The 17436-nt window shown below is 54.0% G+C and overlaps 1 protein-coding gene across 4 annotated transcripts in view; it reads right to left on the bottom strand.

Moving 5' to 3' along the window:
- The window catches only part of RXRB (retinoid X receptor beta), a 275228-nt gene that overhangs the window by 183563 nt on the left and 74229 nt on the right, over positions 1 to 17436 (bottom strand). For 2 of the 4 annotated variants that reach the window (XM_086920651.1, XM_086920649.1), the window contains exons 2-3: positions 1522 to 1760; positions 1125 to 1278 (exon numbers count right to left, since the gene is read on the bottom strand). In XM_086920651.1, coding sequence (XP_086776777.1) covers positions 1125 to 1278; positions 1522 to 1760 — 393 coding nt within the window. The remainder of the gene's footprint in view (positions 1 to 1124; positions 1279 to 1521; positions 1761 to 17436) is intronic. The other 2 variants (XM_086920652.1, XM_086920650.1) reach the window with 1 other exon arrangement.

Raw genomic sequence — 17436 nt, 5'->3', positions numbered from 1 at the left:
GGCACATCTTCCATCCCTGTACCCGAGGGTCCCAATCCATTCTACATGTGAACCATGGCACAACTTCCACCCCTGCACGAGAGTGTCCCAATCCACTCTACATGCGAACCATGGCACATCTACCACCTCTGCACCTGGGGGTCCCAATCCACTCTACATGTGAACCATCGCAAATCTTCCACCACTGCTCTAGAGGGTCCCAATCCACTTTACATGTGAACCATGGCACATCTTACTCCCATGCACCCGAGGATCCCAATCCACTCTACATGTGAACCATGGCACATCTTCCATCCCTGTACCCGAGGGTCCCAATCCATTCTACATGTGAACCATGGCACAACTTCCACCCCTGCACGAGAGTGTCCCAATCCACTCTACATGCGAACCATGGCACATCTACCACCTCTGCACCTGGGGGTCCCAATCCACTCTACATGTGAACCATCGCACATCTTCTACCCCTGCACCCGAGGATCCCAATCCACTCTACATGTAAACCATGGCACATCTTCCACCCCTGCACCAGAGGGTCCCCCATCCACTCCATGTGAACCATGGCAAATCTTCCAACCCTGCACCAGAGGGTCCCAATCTACTCAACATGTGAACCATGCCACATCTTCCACCCATGCACCCGAGGCTCCCAATCCACTCTACATGTGAACCATGGCACATCTTCCACCCCTGCACCCGAGGGTCCCAATCGTCTACATGTGAACCATGGCACATCTTCCACCCCTGAACCTGTGGGTCCCAATCCACTCTACACATGAACCATGGCTCATCTTCCACCCCTACGGATCCCAACCGACTACATGTGAACCATCGCACATCTTCCACCCCTGCACCAGAGGGTCCTAATACACTCTACATGTGAACCATGGCTCATCTTCCACCCGAGGGTCCCAATCCACTCTACACATGAACCATGGCTCATCTTCCACCACCGCACAGAGGGTTCCCAATGTGCTACATGTGAACCATGGCACATCTTCCACCACTGCACCTAAAGGCCCATTCCACTCTACATGTGAACTATCGGACATCTCTGCCCCCTCCGGCTCCTAAAGAACCAGCAGTATTAGAAAAACTAAAAGCACACGTTCATGACAGCACCTCACCTGAAGACCGGTCACCACAGATCGCACAGAGCCTCTTGCTAGAAAGCATGCCTCCATGAGGGTGGGAAGGCAGCCCCCTCATTCCAAGTGGCGGCTTCACATCATCAGAGCTACTCACTGTATGGTGGCCCGAAAGGTTTACAGTGGAATTAATCTGCAAGGAAAAGAAAATGAGAGTTACAAACTTGGAAGTGTTCTTCTGAACTGTTCATCCGCAAGTAGCCATACTCATAGTGCTGCTACCCCTCAGACTGTGCTCCATCAGTCATCATTGCACACACCCTCCACCACCAAGAGCAGTCATCAACCAAGCTGTGCCTGTCACCAGACTTTGAAATACTGTCATCCTACCCTCCCAGCCCAACTACCTCAACTGCACCCCTTTTTCTTCAATTACCTGAGGGCTACTCACAGGTCCATATCCTATGGAGGGGGTGGAGGGCATGCCAGGGGAGCCCAGAGAGGAGCTGATAACTGAAAATGGGGACCCCAGGCTCCCCATGGGCGAGTTAACAGAGGAGGTCATCGCTGAGCCGATCATGGAGGGATGTAGAGGAGTCGGAGAAGGGGGAGAATGGCAGTATGGACGAGGGTGTGGAGAAGAACTGAGGGACGAACTGTCTGGACTCCTGCAGTCTGTGAAAAGAAAGTAAGGGAGAGAACGGATTAGCATAAAGTAATGCTTTGCTAATTATGGTTTACAACAAGATACATTTATTTTACATAGCATTGTACTACACAGGAAGGGTGTAGTGTGCGTCTCAGACTAAGAACCATGGAGAAGTGAACGCTCTTTACTAACCATGAAACATTAGGATTGGTCTCTAACCAAAGTCAGGCCAGGAGATGCTATCCTCTCTGGCGCATGTGCAGTATTCAATCTGATTACTATTCCTCATATTGGATGAGGTGGTGTTTCTATGTAGGATTTGCCAAACTCTCCCCCCTGCTAGGATTAGATCACAAACCCACTCACTAGTGGTTTGGGAATTTTTTTTAAATGTGACTCTCCATAAGTATTTAGGTCCTAGTTTTTCAGTTTGGGTCGCAGCACTGGGATCGCCTTTAGGCACTGAACTCATTAAAACCCCAATTCACATTTCTTTATGTTGAAACCGCCACAACATGGATTAGCTTCCACCCTCAGGGAGGGAGTTGGACCAACAGATTCCTTACAACACCAGCCTGAGATATTGGATGTGAATACAAAGGCTCCATGCAACCTCATCAAATGAATGCCGGTCCCTTAGCCCCAAATTAGCTACAGCGAGAATGGTTAGAAACCAGGCGTGTGACATGCATTGTGCTGTCCCTAGAGAGTCAACCACCAATAAGGAAAGAAATGACGGCCCACTCATCCAAAGATTCTAAATATGTTTGTGGGGGTCTCTTCCTACCCCATGTGTGTGCTTCCATTGAGGTGATGGACAGCCACGGAACGTCTTGATCATAACCAATAGGGTCAGCCAGCACAAGGCCTGGAAACTTAAGAAAATTGTAACTTTCATTGTGCTTCAGTGACTTTATGGACAGCTTGTAAAGGGATTCCACAACAAACCACCCACATATTGTGAATTAGGTAGCGACCCCCCCCCTTTTGTAACAATGGCGTTACCATAAAAAAAGAACTGTAAAATCCAGGTCTTCGGTCTTTGCTTTATTGCCCCTAGCACTGCTGCCGCCTGCCCAATTATTGCTCAACTCTAAGCTGGTGAGCACACAATTATTAACCTGAATTTTCTTCTGCATTCCAACTATTTTGAATACGCATTGACACCACTCCCTTTTTATACTGGAAAGATTGTATTTTTATACTTTCAATAGCTAGACAGTTACACCAATTGATCTTTGAGGAGAAAGCATTACTGCATGTGCCCTAAACACCATGGGTATCAATGCATCACACCAGCAATCAGTTCAGGAGAGCTCAGAGGCAGACCACCCCAATATCCTGTCTTGCTCTGAGCCCCAAGATTCTCGAACCATAAAGGCTAGTAACCGGGTAATCGAGGCTCACGTGACGAGTGTAAGGAGAATATACCGATCCTCTCAGTTGTCAGACTGTATTCTCCAGTCTCTCGGGAGCTCCCAGAAGGCTGTTGGCGCAGCCCCATCCACAGAGCTGCACAGAAACATGAATGTGCATGCAGTATCTGGGATAGAAGGGAAAGCGATAGGGGAGCTTTCTAAACTGTGTGCATTTTTGCCATCTCCCAACACCTATGAAGTCTTTAAGGAGACATTGGGGCCTGTGGGAGCAATGTCCACCACATGTGTTGACTGCTTGCATACTCTCTCCTCTTAACTACCCTGAGGAAGCCCTGGAGTACTTTTGATCTTTGCAATGGCCTAAATTTGTTGTGCAGAGTTAACCTTGCCCTAACTGGATCCTTAATAGTCTGGAGACAAGCACAACCAAACCATCAAAATTCAACCAGTCAGGCTGCAGCTGCAGCTATGGGGAGTATTCCGACGGAATCAACTACCCTTCACAGGAAATATTCCTGGTTATTTAGGATCATGGAAACAACGTTCACCCAGAGCACTCCCTGAACAACTGCATCTCACGAGATGCAAAATAGAAGGTACTTTTCCTCAAGTACTCCTGTGTGACAGCGAGATTCTCAATAAATCTATTTATACACCTGTATAAACTTTAGGACAGCAGTGCGATGAACAGTCACCCAGAAGAAAAGGAAACAAGCATTTGCAATACAACCGGTCTCACATTAATTAAGTTTGAGCTATTGGCATTGCTAAATATTGCAACACCAATTGCAACAAAACAATGCCATAATTATGGGGTGCCGTTAGAAGGTAGTTTCAACAAGCATTTGCAATGCAATAGGTCTCGCATTAGGAAAGTTTGAGCTATTGGTATTGTAAATGACACATTTTTTATTTATGTGTTGGTTTTGAAAATAGCAAATTTAATAGCTTTGTCATTTACAATGCCAATAGTTCTAACGTTTGCAAATGTGACACCTATAGCATTTGTAATGCAATATGTGTTGTATTTACGTGACTTAGATGTATTGATATTTCAAATACCAATGGCTTTTACATTTTTTAATAATTAATACTCAAATAAAAGTTATTGTAATTTATAATAGCAATAGCTTAAACTTTTGTAAAAAAAATTGTGAAGATTATGTTAATTGTATTTTATTTTGACGAAAATCCAAGAACAGAAGTGAAATATTAACATCTTTTTATGACATTTGTAATAAAGCTTGAAACATTGAGAGAACATATTTGAACCAGTTATTGAATGGTTGCACAGATTGATGCGGTGGTGGCGCTGAGTGATATTGTGGTGGCAACGAGTGATGCTGTGGCGTTCATTGATGCTGTGGTAGCGCCTAGTGATGTTGTATTTCCCATGAGTGATGCTGTGGTGGTGCTGAGTGATGCTGTGGCGAAGTGATAGATAGAGTGAAGGCGATAGATAGAGTGATGGCGATAGATAGATAGAGTGATGGCGATAGATAGATAGAGTGATGGCGATAGATAGTGTAAGTGCGATAGATAGAGTGTATTTATGTTGCATTGAGTAGTGTAAGTATGAGGTGTGTAATTATACGGCACTGAGTGGTATTATGTGAAGTGTATTTACGTTGCATTGAGAAGAGTAATTATATGGGGTGTAATTACGTGGCACTGAGTGGTAATATGGGGAGTGTATGTTGCATTCAGTAGAGTGTACTTATGTGGCACTGAGTGGGATTTGGAGTGAATGTTGCATTGAGTGCAGTGTAATTATGTGGTGTGTAATTATGTGGCACTCAGTAGTATTTGGAGTGTATGTTGCATGGAGTGCAGTGTAAATATGTAATATGTAATTTTGTGGCACTGAGTCGTATTGTATGGAGTGTATATGGCATTGAGTGCAGTGTAACTATGTAGCATATAATTATGTGGCACTGAGTGGTATTTGGAGTGTATGTTGCATTGAGAGCTGGGTAATTATGTGGCAGCGCAGTGTGTGAGGCAACGCAGTGTGTGTGTGTGTGAGGCAGCGCAGTGTTTGTGTGTGTGTGTGTTAGGCAGCGCAGTGTGTGTGTGTGAGGCAGCGCATTGTGTGTGTGTGAGGCAGTGTTTGTGTGTGAGGCAGCGTGTGTGAGGCAGCGCAGTGTGTGTGTGTGAGGCAGCGCAGTGTGTGTGTGTGAGGCAGCGCAGTGTGTGTGTGTGAGGCAGCGTGTGTGTGAGGCAGCGCAGTGTGTGTGTGTGAGGCAGCGTGTGTGTGAGGCAGCGCAGTGTGTGTGTGTGAGGCAGCGTGTGTGTGTTTGAGGAAGTGCAATGTGTGTGTGTGTGTGTGTGTGTGAGGCAGCGCAGTGTGTGTGTGTGTGAGGCAGCGCAGTGTGTGTGTGTGTGGCAGCGCAGTGTGTGTGTGAGGCAGTGCAGTGTGTGTGAGGCAGCGCAGTGTGTGTGAGGTAGCGCAGTGTGTGTGAGGTAGCGCAGTGTGTGTGAGGCAGCGCAGTGTGTGTGAGGCAGCGCAGTGTGTGAGGCAGCGCAGTGTGTGTGAGGCAGCGCAGTGTGTGTGAGGCAGCGCAGTGTGTGTGTGAGGCAGCGCAGTGTGTGTGAGGCAGCGCAGTGTGTGTGAGGCAGCGCAGTGTGTGTGTGTGTGTGAGGCAGCGCAGTGTGTGTGAGGCAGCGCAGTGTGTGTGAGGCAGCGCAGTGTGTGTGAGGCAGCGCAGTGTGTGTGTGAGGCAGCGCAGTGTGTGTGTGAGGCAGCGCAGTGTGTGTGTGAGGCAGCGCAGTGTGTGTGAGGGAGGGCAGCGCAGTGTGTGTGTGTGAGGCAGCGCAGTGTGTGTGTGAGGCAGCGCAGTGTGTGTGTGAGGCAGCGCAGTGTGTGTGTGAGGCAGCGCAGTGTGTGTGTGAGGCAGCGCAGTGTGTGTGTGAGGCAGCGCAGTGTGTGTGTGAGGCAGCGCAGTGTGTGTGAGGCAGCGCAGTGTGTGTGAGGCAGCGCAGTGTGTGTGAGGCAGCGCAGTGTGTGTGTGAGGCAGCGCAGTGTGTGTGTGAGGCAGCGCAGTGTGTGTGTGAGGCAGCGCAGTGTGTGTGTGTGAGGCAGCGCAGTGTGTGTGTGTGAGGCAGCGCAGTGTGTGTGTGAGGCAGCGCAGTGTGTGTGTGAGGCAGCGCAGTGTGTGTGTGTGTGAGGCAGCGCAGTGTGTGTGTGTGAGGCAGCGCAGTGTGTGTGTGTGAGGCAGCGCAGTGTGTGTGTGTGAGGCAGCGCAGTGTGTGTGTGTGAGGCAGGGCAGTGTGTGTGTGAGGCAGGGCAGTGTGTGTGTGAGGCAGCGCAGTGTGTGTGAGGCAGCGCAGTGTGTGTGTGAGGCAGCGCAGTGTGTGTGTGAGGCAGCGCAGTGTGTGTGTGAGGCAGCGCAGTGTGTGTGAGGCAGCGCAGTGTGTGTGAGGCAGCGCAGTGTGTGTGAGGCAGCGCAGTGTGTGTGAGGCAGCGCAGTGTGTGTGAGGCAGCGCAGTGTGTGTGAGGCAGCGCAGTGTGTGTGTGAGGCAGCGCAGTGTTTGTGTGTGTGAGGCAGCGCAGTGTTTGTGTGTGTGAGGCAGCGCAGTGTGTGTGTGTGTGAGGCAGCGCAGTGTGTGTGTGTGTGAGGCAGCACAGTGTGTGTGTGTGTGAGGCAGCGCAGTGTGTGTGTGTGTGTGTGAGGCAGCGCAGTGTGTGTGAGGCAGCGCAGTGTGTGTGAGGCAGCGCAGTGTGTGTGAGGCAGCGCAGTGTGTGTGAGGCAGCGCAGTGTGTGTGAGGCAGCGCAGTGTGTGTGTGAGGCAGCGCAGTGTGTGTGTGAGGCAGCGCAGTGTGTGTGTGAGGCAGCGCAGTGTGTGTGTGTGAGGCAGCGCAGTGCGTGTGTGAGGCAGCGCAGTGCGTGTGTGTGAGGCAGCGCAGTGTGTGTGTGTGAGGCAGCGCAGTGTGTGTGTGAGGCAGGGCAGTGTGTGTGTGAGGCAGGGCAGTGTGTGTGTGAGGCAGGGCAGTGTGTGTGTGAGGCAGGGCAGTGTGTGTGTGAGGCAGGGCAGTGTGTGTGTGAGGCAGGGCAGTGTGTGTGTGAGGCAGGGCAGTGTGTGTGTGAGGCAGGGCAGTGTGTGTGTGAGGCAGGGCAGTGTGTGTGTGAGGCAGGGCAGTGTGTGTGTGAGGCAGGGCAGTGTGTGTGTGAGGCAGGGCAGTGTGTGTGAGGCAGCGCAGTGTGTGTGTGAGGCAGCGCAGTGTGTGTGTGAGGCAGCGCAGTGTGTGTGTGAGGCAGCGCAGTGTGTGTGTGAGGCAGCGCAGTGTGTGTGTGAGGCAGCGCAGTGTTTGTGTGTGTGAGGCAGCGCAGTGTGTGTGTGTGTGAGGCAGCGCAGTGTGTGTGTGTGTGAGGCAGCGCAGTGTGTGTGTGTGTGTGAGGCAGTGCAGTGTGTGTGTGTGAGGCAGCGCAGTGTGTGTGAGGCAGCGCAGTGTGTGTGAGGCAGCGCAGTGTGTGTGAGGCAGCGCAGTGTGTGTGAGGCAGCGCAGTGTGTGTGAGGCAGCGCAGTGTGTGTGAGGCAGCGCAGTGTGTGTGTGAGGCAGCGCAGTGTGTGTGTGAGGCAGCGCAGTGTGTGTGTGAGGCAGCGCAGTGTGTGTGTGTGTGTGAGGCAGCGCAGTGTGTGTGTGAGGCAGCGCAGTGTGTGTGTGAGGCAGCGCAGTGTGTGTGTGTGAGGCAGCGCAGTGTGTGTGTGTGAGGCAGCGCAGTGTGTGTGTGTGAGGCAGCGCAGTGTGTGTGTGTGAGGCAGCGCAGTGTGTGTGAGGCAGCGCAGTGTGTGTGTGTGTGTGAGGCAGCGCAGTGTGTGTGTGAGGCAGCGCAGTGTGTGTGTGAGGCAGCGCAGTGTGTGTGTGTGAGGCAGCGCAGTGTGTGTGTGTGAGGCAGCGCAGTGTGTGTGTGTGAGGCAGCGCAGTGTGTGTGTGTGAGGCAGGGCAGTGTGTGTGTGAGGCAGGGCAGTGTGTGTGTGAGGCAGGGCAGTGTGTGTGTGAGGCAGGGCAGTGTGTGTGTGAGGCAGGGCAGTGTGTGTGTGAGGCAGGGCAGTGTGTGTGTGTGAGGCAGCGCAGTGTGTGTGTGTGAGGCAGCGCAGTGTGTGTGTGAGGCAGCGCAGTGTGTGTGTGTGAGGCAGCGCAGTGTGTGTGTGTGTGAGGCAGCGCAGTGTGTGTGTGTGTGAGGCAGCGCAGTGTGTGTGTGTGTGAGGCAGCGCAGTGTGTGTGTGTGTGAGGCAGCGCAGTGTGTGTGAGGCAGTGCAGTGTGTGTGTGTGTGTGAGGCAGCGCAGTGTGTGTGTGTGTGTGTGAGGCAGTGCAGTGTGTGTGTGTGAGGCAGCGCAGTGTGTGTGTGTGTGTGAGGCAGCGCAGTGTGTGTGTGAGGCAGCGCAGTGTGTGTGTGTGAGGCAGGGCAGTGTGTGTGTGTGAGGCAGGGCAGTGTGTGTGTGTGAGGCAGGGCAGTGTGTGTGTGTGAGGCAGGGCAGTGTGTGTGTGTGAGGCAGGGCAGTGTGTGTGTGTGAGGCAGGGCAGTGTGTGTGTGTGAGGCAGGGCAGTGTGTGTGTGTGAGGCAGCGCAGTGTGTGTGTGTGAGGCAGCGCAGTGTGTGTGTGTGTGAGGCAGCGCAGTGTGTGTGTGTGTGAGGCAGCGCAGTGTGTGTGTGTGAGGCAGCGCAGTGTGTGTGTGTGTGAGGCAGCGCAGTGTGTGTGTGAGGCAGCGCAGTGTGTGTGTGAGGCAGCGCAGTGTGTGTGTGTGTGTGAGGCAGCGCAGTGTGTGTGTGTGTGTGAGGCAGCGCAGTGTGTGTGTGTGAGGCAGCGCAGTGTGTGTGTGTGTGTGAGGCAGCGCAGTGTGTGTGTGTGTGAGGCAGCGCAGTGTGTGTGTGTGAGGCAGCGCAGTGTGTGTGTGTGTGTGTGTGAGGCAGCGCAGTGTGTGTGTGTGTGTGTGAGGCAGCGCAGTGTGTGTGTGTGAGGCAGCGCAGTGTGTGTGTGTGTGTGTGTGAGGCAGCGCAGTGTGTGTGTGTGTGAGGCAGCGCAGTGTGTGTGTGTGAGGCAGCGCAGTGTGTGTGTGTGTGTGAGGCAGCGCAGTGTGTGTGTGTGTGAGGCAGCGCAGTGTGTGTGTGTGTGTGTGAGGCAGCGCAGTGTGTGTGTGTGTGTGTGTGTGAGGCAGCGCAGTGTGTGTGTGTGAGACAGCGCAGTGTGTGTGTGTGTGTGTGTGAGGCAGCGCAGTGTGTGTGTGTGTGTGTGAGGCAGCGCAGTGTGTGTGAGGCAGCGCAGTGTGTGTGAGGCAGCGCAGTGTGTGTGAGGCAGCGCAGTGTGTGTGAGGCAGCGCAGTGTGTGTGTGTGTGAGGCAGCGCAGTGTGTGTGTGTGTGAGGCAGCGCAGTGTGTGTGTGTGAGGCAGCGCAGTGTGTGTGTGTGAGGCAGCGCAGTGTGTGTGTGTGTGTGTGAGGCAGCGCAGTGTGTGTGTGTGTGAGGCAGCGCAGTGTGTGTGTGTGTGAGGCAGCGCAGTGTGTGTGTGTGTGAGGCAGCGCAGTGTGTGTGTGTGTGTGAGGCAGCGCAGTGTGTGTGTGTGTGTGAGGCAGCGCAGTGTGTGTGTGTGAGGCAGCGCAGTGTGTGTGTGTGTGTGAGGCAGCGCAGTGTGTGTGTGAGGCAGGGCAGTGTGTGTGTGAGGCAGGGCAGTGTGTGTGTGTGAGGCAGGGCAGTGTGTGTGTGTGAGGCAGGGCAGTGTGTGTGTGTGAGGCAGGGCAGTGTGTGTGTGTGAGGCAGGGCAGTGTGTGTGTGTGAGGCAGGGCAGTGTGTGTGTGTGAGGCAGCGCAGTGTGTGTGTGTGAGGCAGCGCAGTGTGTGTGTGTGTGAGGCAGCGCAGTGTGTGTGTGTGTGAGGCAGCGCAGTGTGTGTGTGAGGCAGCGCAGTGTGTGTGTGTGTGTGAGGCAGCGCAGTGTGTGTGTGTGTGTGAGGCAGCGCAGTGTGTGTGTGTGTGAGGCAGCGCAGTGTGTGTGTGTGTGAGGCAGCGCAGTGTGTGTGTGTGTGTGTGAGGCAGCGCAGTGTGTGTGTGTGAGACAGCGCAGTGTGTGTGTGTGTGTGTGAGGCAGCGCAGTGTGTGTGTGTGAGACAGCGCAGTGTGTGTGTGTGTGTGAGAGGCAGCGCAGTGTGTGTGTGTGTGTGTGTGAGGCAGCGCAGTGTGTGTGAGGCAGCGCAGTGTGTGTGAGGCAGCGCAGTGTGTGTGAGGCAGCGCAGTGTGTGAGGCAGCGCAGTGTGTGTGAGGCAGCGCAGTGTGTGTGAGGCAGCGCAGCGTGTGTGAGGCAGCGCAGTGTGTGTGAGGCAGCGCAGTGTGTGTGTGTGAGGCAGCGCAGTGTGTGTGTAAGGCAGCGTAGTGTGTGTGTGTGAGGCAGCGCAGTTTGTGTGAGGCAGCGCAGTGTCCAATGTGTGGAAGGCCCTGGTTACTTCAGCATGAATGACGCATTTGCATTTCATAGCAGCTAGATTTAGACCGGCACTGCAGGATTATAAACCCCTTGGAAGCCCTTGAATCGTCTGTACATCCAGTTCTAGGGTCACAAGACTCATTCTGTTGTTTTATTTATTTCCAATGCACGTGGCTGTGTTTAAATGTGACGGGGTTCTGCTTGGCCCAAAACATGGGCTTCAAACGTCTGGTCGCAGAGCGGTGCAGCCGCCTGCAGGCTGGAAGCACACGGCTTGACATGGAATGATTTACATTTAAACAAAAATAAAATCAATGGTTTTGCATAGGTTACGACTGTCCTATATGAACACGGTGACAGAGACTGGAAAACAACTGCTTGCTTGCTGGTAGGTAGAGAAATGCATTTATAAGAAAACGTGTTTATTTTCGATTTTTTGACAACATAATATATCAAAATATTATAGATACACCTAAAAAACTGATTCTGCGCGAGCCACTGCCGCCGATTTTGCAGTTTCCTACCTAACCTTCGTAAATAGTGTATAGCCACCGGTTTTACCAATCAACGCAGTAGTGCTTATTTTATCAACTGAGGTAAGATGAAACTTTGAGCAGTGACTCGCATTGTAACATGCTACTTGCACACTGTAGATGGGGCTACCCGCTCAGATGTTTTACCTGCGTTGGAACCTGTGGCTGAAAGTCCCCCACACATGTGTTTTAAAGGGTTGGAGCCTGTAGGTGTGACCACAAAGATCTCCGCAGTGGGCGTATCACGCCTCTGGTCCACTACAGATGTGTTTTTTTTTTCTAAGGAGACATTTCAGATAAAATGTGAAACCCTGTCGCTGTTACTTATAAGACAGCTCCAATGGTGAGGGTTCTGGAAGGGCATGGTTTTTTTTACGTAACCCCTTGGGCGTGCCCACCACCATGCAGCAGAAAGAAAAACAAGCATAATCATGGTGGGTGAGAGATAGGAACAGGGGGAGGGGGCAGGGGTGAGTGATCGAAACAAAGTGGAGGGTGTGAGGTGGGAACAGGGCGGAGGGGTGAGAAGAGGTTGGAGGTGATGAGAAACGGGAGAGGGTGAAAGTGAGAGATGGGTGGAGGGTGAGTGATGAGAAGAGGGTGCAAAGATGAGAGGAAGACAATAGTGAGGTGGATGTGACATATAGGAGCGGGGTGCGGAGGCTGGGGATGGGGTACAGTGCGCAGAGTTAAGAAAGTAACAATAGTGTGAGGTACCAGGAGAGGGAAAGGAACCGGACGGATGAGTGAGAGAAATAAAGAACAGTGGCCGAGGAGTTCGGATTGGGACAGTGCGGAGGTAGAGGTGGAGGAGTTGAGAAAGAAACAAGCGGGTGGGGAAGAGATGTTTGGGGTAGTAATAGACACCGTAAGGGTAGATGGGTGAGGGATCGGTGGATAGGTGAGGGACTGACGGATAGACCGGCGAGAGTCCTGGTCGGGTGATTGACGGGTAGAATGGAGAGAGAGGAGGCGAGATGATTAGGAGAAGCAGTTAAGAAAAGTGAGAGAGGTGGGTGCAGAGGTGAGAGCGATAAGTGGATGGGGGACTGCAGGAGGGAGCGGAGGGCTGATGGGTGAGTGCACAAATTGAGGGATGAAAAGCGGAGGAGTGACTACTTGGGGAGGAATGAGCGGTTGGAAAGTGTTAAGGGGTGGGGGGAGGAGTGGAACGGTCCAATGGTCGAAGGATGTGTGGTTGAGTAGAGGGAGCCCGGGTGGAGCCGTAGGGCATGGCTGACAGTGGTGAAAGGGGGAGACCTGCAAGAATGTTGTGATGGGCGGAGGGGGAGGCAGGGTAAAAGTGTGAGCGGCTTAGGCAGGACGAAAGGCTGAAGTGTGTGGGAAGAAGTTAAGAGAAACTAGGAAAGGCTATAAACCTCCGATGTTTGGCATTCTGTAGCCCCACGGACAGAAATATGCAGAGAAGGATACGGTTGTGAAAGAACATGCTGACCAGTTAGAATAGAAAACAAGAAATAAAGATTATTTCAAAGTTACCTTGGCGGGGCTTGCTGGGCATGCTTGTGTGCTTCCCAGAGAGACAGGAGATTGGGAAACGCACGCGCGCGGCCGGCGCCGATCGCTTTCCAGAGCGTGCGCGTGACATCTCCTGTCTCCTGGGAAGCAAACCCGACAGCATTAGTATCGCGCCTGCGCGATGGCATATGGCTTCGCCATATGCATCGCAGGCGCGAGACCTAAAAACTGTGTGCATGTTTGGGGTAGCGACGATAGTGGTCAGCTGTGCCAAAAGATAGCGCTACCCCTGTGCTTCAGTGTCACTTCCCTTCACAAACCTAAAAGGTCACTGCGTCCAGGAATCGCAACCTTGGAAGGTATTATCGAAGTGCAAACATGAGGGCAACAATTCCAAGTGTTCACAGAAACTCAAGAAAGTGAGACTATTAAGAAAAGTTGTGAATTCTGCAAAAGTAATGAAACCGAAGCAGCAAGTTATCAGAGGTTAGGAATGGTCCCAAAGTTTTTTTTCACAAACTCACTGCATTTTTTTGAAAAAAATGCTAACATTGTGAAGACTGCTAAGCTCTACACAACTCTGCTTCGTGAGAAAATCGCAACTTCTGCTGCGATTTAAATATTAATGCAACGAACTGTAAGCACCACTTGCATTTCTGACCAAAATCTGTATACACGTTTGCCAAATTGAACACACCCATGCTATATATGTTACATGAATGCTCCTGCATTATATGAAAATGTATATATAAGCACTCCTTCACCAATAGTTATTTTGATGTTGTGCATAAAACTTTAGAGCCATTCAATAAAAAATGAGCAGCAGAATAGATGAAACTTTGTGAAACTGCAAAGGAAATAATGGTTTAAAAAGAGATAGCAGGGGGCGTGGCCAAGATGGCGGGCTGAGCGGTCGCACTTGCCGAGGGCTCCCGGACCCCTGAACTCCTGCATCGCTCGGAACCGCTGATTCCCCCCCGGATCACGCGGCCACTGAGCCTGGTGCTTGCGGCGGAGGTGTGGAGAGCCTGCTGAGCCTGGTTTGCGCCGTCGGGGACGAGATTTTGGCCGATATAGCCCAGGTCGGACCCCGTGTACGACCCGAGTGGGAGCTGGCAGCCGCGAGTCCCCCGACCCTCGGAGCGCGACGAGGTGACCGGCCTCTGAGGTGTGAAGCCCGCTGTGGTGCATGAGCTGTTGGAGTGGGTTTCGGAGACGGCTTCGCGTGAGGCTGGGAGCTGTCCAGCAGCGGTAGTGCGGAGCGGAGCGGAGGTGCAGAACGGTGGCGGAGTCGGCGCCACCTCGCTACGCCAGCCCGTGGCTTGACGTGGCCTGCCGGAGGAGGTCGCCTCGGCTGGTTAACTGTGCGGAATTGGAGACCGAGTCCCCCGAAGCTGATCTCTCCCTGGAGTGGCGGCCACTGGTGACTGACGCATTGTGACTTAGCCCCCGAGCCGGGTATCTGGCCCTCGGATCGAAGAAGGAGAGGGTCTCCATTTTGGGCACTGTCCCAGCGACACTACGGAGAGGCCATTTTGTGGAGCTCGGCCGGGCAGCCCGTCCCTCCTGGTGCTCTTTGTGTGGATCGCCCCCGGCCTGCATATAGTTGCTTTCTCTGCTGTTCAGCGAGCCTCAGGGTCCATTATTGTGCTGCAATGTCGAATGCAAGGGGACAGCGGAGAGGTGATCGGACCTTGCCGGAAATGCTGGGAAGGGGCGCCCTGCGCAGCGGAGGCGCTCAACCGGCCGCGACTTCCCCGGCACCGACTAGGGGGGCAGAAGGTGGCGAACCCCCAGTGACGAGGTCCTTTCTCGAGTCCCTGTTCAGCACCCTGCGGGAAGACTTCCATGCACTCAAGAATGAGGTGGCCGGGGAGGTCCGCGAAGTGAGGAGAGAGATGGACTCCCTGGGGGACCGGGTGAACACAGTAGAGGAAGCGGGCCACTCCAGGGATGAGGAGATCACCCATCTGCAGCAGGAGGTCCTACGGCTCCGGGAGCAACAGATTGAGCTACAGGCCCACGCCGAGGACCTTGAAAATCGGTCCAGGCGGAACAACATACGGGTCCGCGGAGTGCCGTCCGGTGAGGAGGGTGAAGATGTGACGGCATATCTGGTTGCCCTCTTCCGAGCGATCCTGGGTGAGCCGGAGGACTTTCGGATTCGCATCGACCGGGCGCACCGGGTGGGTCGCCCCCACAGAGCCACAGCGCCCGCGCCGGACATTCTGGCCTTTCTCCCGGACTTTCCTCTGAAGGAGCGGATCCTCCGCGAGGCGCGAAGACAGCAGCCTTATCGATTCCGGGACCATCCTGTGACACTGTTTCAGGACTTATCCACAGTCACGTTGCAGAAGAGGAAATCCTTCAAGATCGCTACGGACTTCCTTCGCGAACAAGAAACGCAGTACTCCTGGGGGCACCCCTTCCGCCTGATTTTCAGGTGGAACGGTGTGCTACATCAGCTTCGGTCCCTTCAGGATGTCTGCGCGGTACTGGGCCTCACTGCAACGGACACGGACACCCCGGCCCCGCGACGGAGGCGCAGCACCCGCGACGGTTGGCAACGAGCCGAGGGGGGGGCCTCTCCCCCGGCGGAGCGCCCGGGCTCGCCTGCAATTCGGGCTGAAATGGCGGCTGCCATCCAGGAGGCCTCCAGAGTGACGGCGATCGGCGAAGTGGCCTTGACGGCCTGAACTCACTCCGGGGGGAGTCTATTTTAGCTCATTCTCATTGCAGGTGCGGGGTTTCGGGGGGTGGCATGGGAGGGAGGGCGAGTGCAGGAGGTGGTGGCTGGACGTCCACTGGGTTGACTTTCCACGGCCTTGCCCGTTTTGGGCCGGACTGGGACAATGTCTTTTCTGAAAGGTTTTGGAAGCGGGGGAAGGGGTCGGGGTAGACGGGCAGCTGTTTTGATCTTGGGTCCTAGAGGGGGGATTGGTAGAGGGGGGTGGTGTGGATTTGTTGGGGTAGAGGCGGGGGGGGTTTTTTTGGTTGTGGGGTGTTGGGGTTCGGGGACTGTACTGTGCCACTGGTTGCTTCAACGTTGCTATGTTTTGAGGTCTCGAAGGGTGCCCTTTGTGTTTGCTGATGGGGCTTTGCCTTGTGATATGTGCTCCTTGAACTCTCTCTTTGATGGCTCTTAAGGTGCTTACACTCAATGTGAAAGGGCTGAATAACCCGGTTAAGCGGCGGGCAGTGTTATCCCTGCTGGAAAACTCACAGGCGGATATCTGCCTGTTGCAGGAGACCCACTTGCTGGCTAAGGACTGCCCGCGGATGCGAACCCCCAAGTTCCCCACACAGCTATTCTCCTCTAGCACTTCCAAGACGGCAGGGGTGGCCATTTTGTTTTCTAGAAGGTTCAGGGGAGAGGTGGTGAGCAAGGTGGCGGAGCAGAAAGGAAGACTCCTGGTATATAGAATCAAGGTGGGGGGGCTTAGCTCTGACTGTAGGCTCCGTCTACTGCCCTAATGATCATCAGGACCAATTCTTACACAGGGCCCTGGACGACGTTGCATTCACCTCTGATAGGCACATAGTGTTGGGAGGTGACTTGAATCTGGTTTTTGACGCGGCGCTGGATAGGTCTGTGCAGCGGCGCCAGCAGTTGGGCGAGCTTTCGGGCTCGATTCGAACTCGACTTGCGGAGCTGGACCTGCATGACATGTGGCGCTGCCTCCACCCTACCACTCGCGCATACTCTTATTTCTCCCATGCCCATAGATCTTATGCGCGCTTAGACCACCTCCTAGTGTCAGGCCCGATGCTCCTTTTGGCCCCGAATGCGGACATGGGAGTCCTCTCTCTCTCTGACCACGCCCCAGTTGAAGGCGCTTTCGCTCTACCGCCGGTGGCTCGGTCGAGGGGGGTTTGGCGGCTTCGAGACACGCTTTTGCACAGGCGATCGGTAGTGGATCAGATCAGGGCGGCCATTTTGGCTTTTCAGACCGTGAACGATAATGGGGATACCTCCCGCGCGACACAGTGGGCGGCCCTTAAGGCCGTGCTCCGAGGCGAGTTTATCGCGATCTCCGCTGCTGAGAATAGGGACCGGCAAATTAAGAGAGAGGAGCTCATCCAGCAGGTGAGGGAGCTGGAGCAGGTTCATCATAGGACGGGTGCCCCCAGGGTGTGGCGGCAGCTGAAGGCGGCGCGGAAGCTCCTGGCGGCCCTGGACACGGATCGGGCGGAGTACGCGGTGCTCCGCCTGAAGCACAAATATTACACGGGAGGCGATCGGTGTGGGCGGCTCCTGGCTAACAAACTAAGGGTGCAGCACGAGCAGCACCGAGTGAAGGAACTGCTAGACCCGGCCGGAGGCCGGGTCACGACCGACGAACACATAGCGGATGTCTTCCGCGGCTTCTATGCGGACCTTTACTCCGGGGAACCCCCTTCAGCCCAGGCTGAGGGGGACTACCTGGACTCGGTTCCGCTCCCGTCGCTGACACAGGACCAGGCCCAGTATCTGGAACGTGACTTCCGTATTGAGGAGGTGGTCACGGCGATATCCCGACTCAAACTGGGCAAGGCCCCGGGTCCGGACGGCTTCATCCCGCTGTTTTACAAGACCTTCTGTCAGGAACTGGCACCTCTGCTGACTCGCCTCTTCAACTCTTTCGCAGACCCCGGAGCCATCCCCTCCGAATTTCTCCAGGCCACGGTCTCCGTGATCCCTAAACCGGGCAAGGACAAGACCGCCTGTGGGTCCTATCGTCCTATTTCGCTGTTGAATACCGATTTGAAGGTGTTCACCAGTATCTTAGCGTCACGCCTGGCGTTGCATCTCCCCGGCATGGTTGCCCCGGACCAAGCGGGATTCGTGCCCGGTAGGCAAACGACAGATAACACGAAGAGGGTGACGCACATTCTCGAGAAGGCTTCTAGGATCCC

The sequence above is a fragment of the Lissotriton vulgaris genome, chromosome 5 (genome assembly GCF_964263255.1).
Source record: "Lissotriton vulgaris chromosome 5, aLisVul1.2, whole genome shotgun sequence".
Classification (NCBI taxonomy): Eukaryota; Metazoa; Chordata; class Amphibia; order Caudata; family Salamandridae; genus Lissotriton; species Lissotriton vulgaris.
Note: the sequence above shows the minus strand (reverse complement) of the source record. Positions and strands in the feature narration are given on the sequence as shown.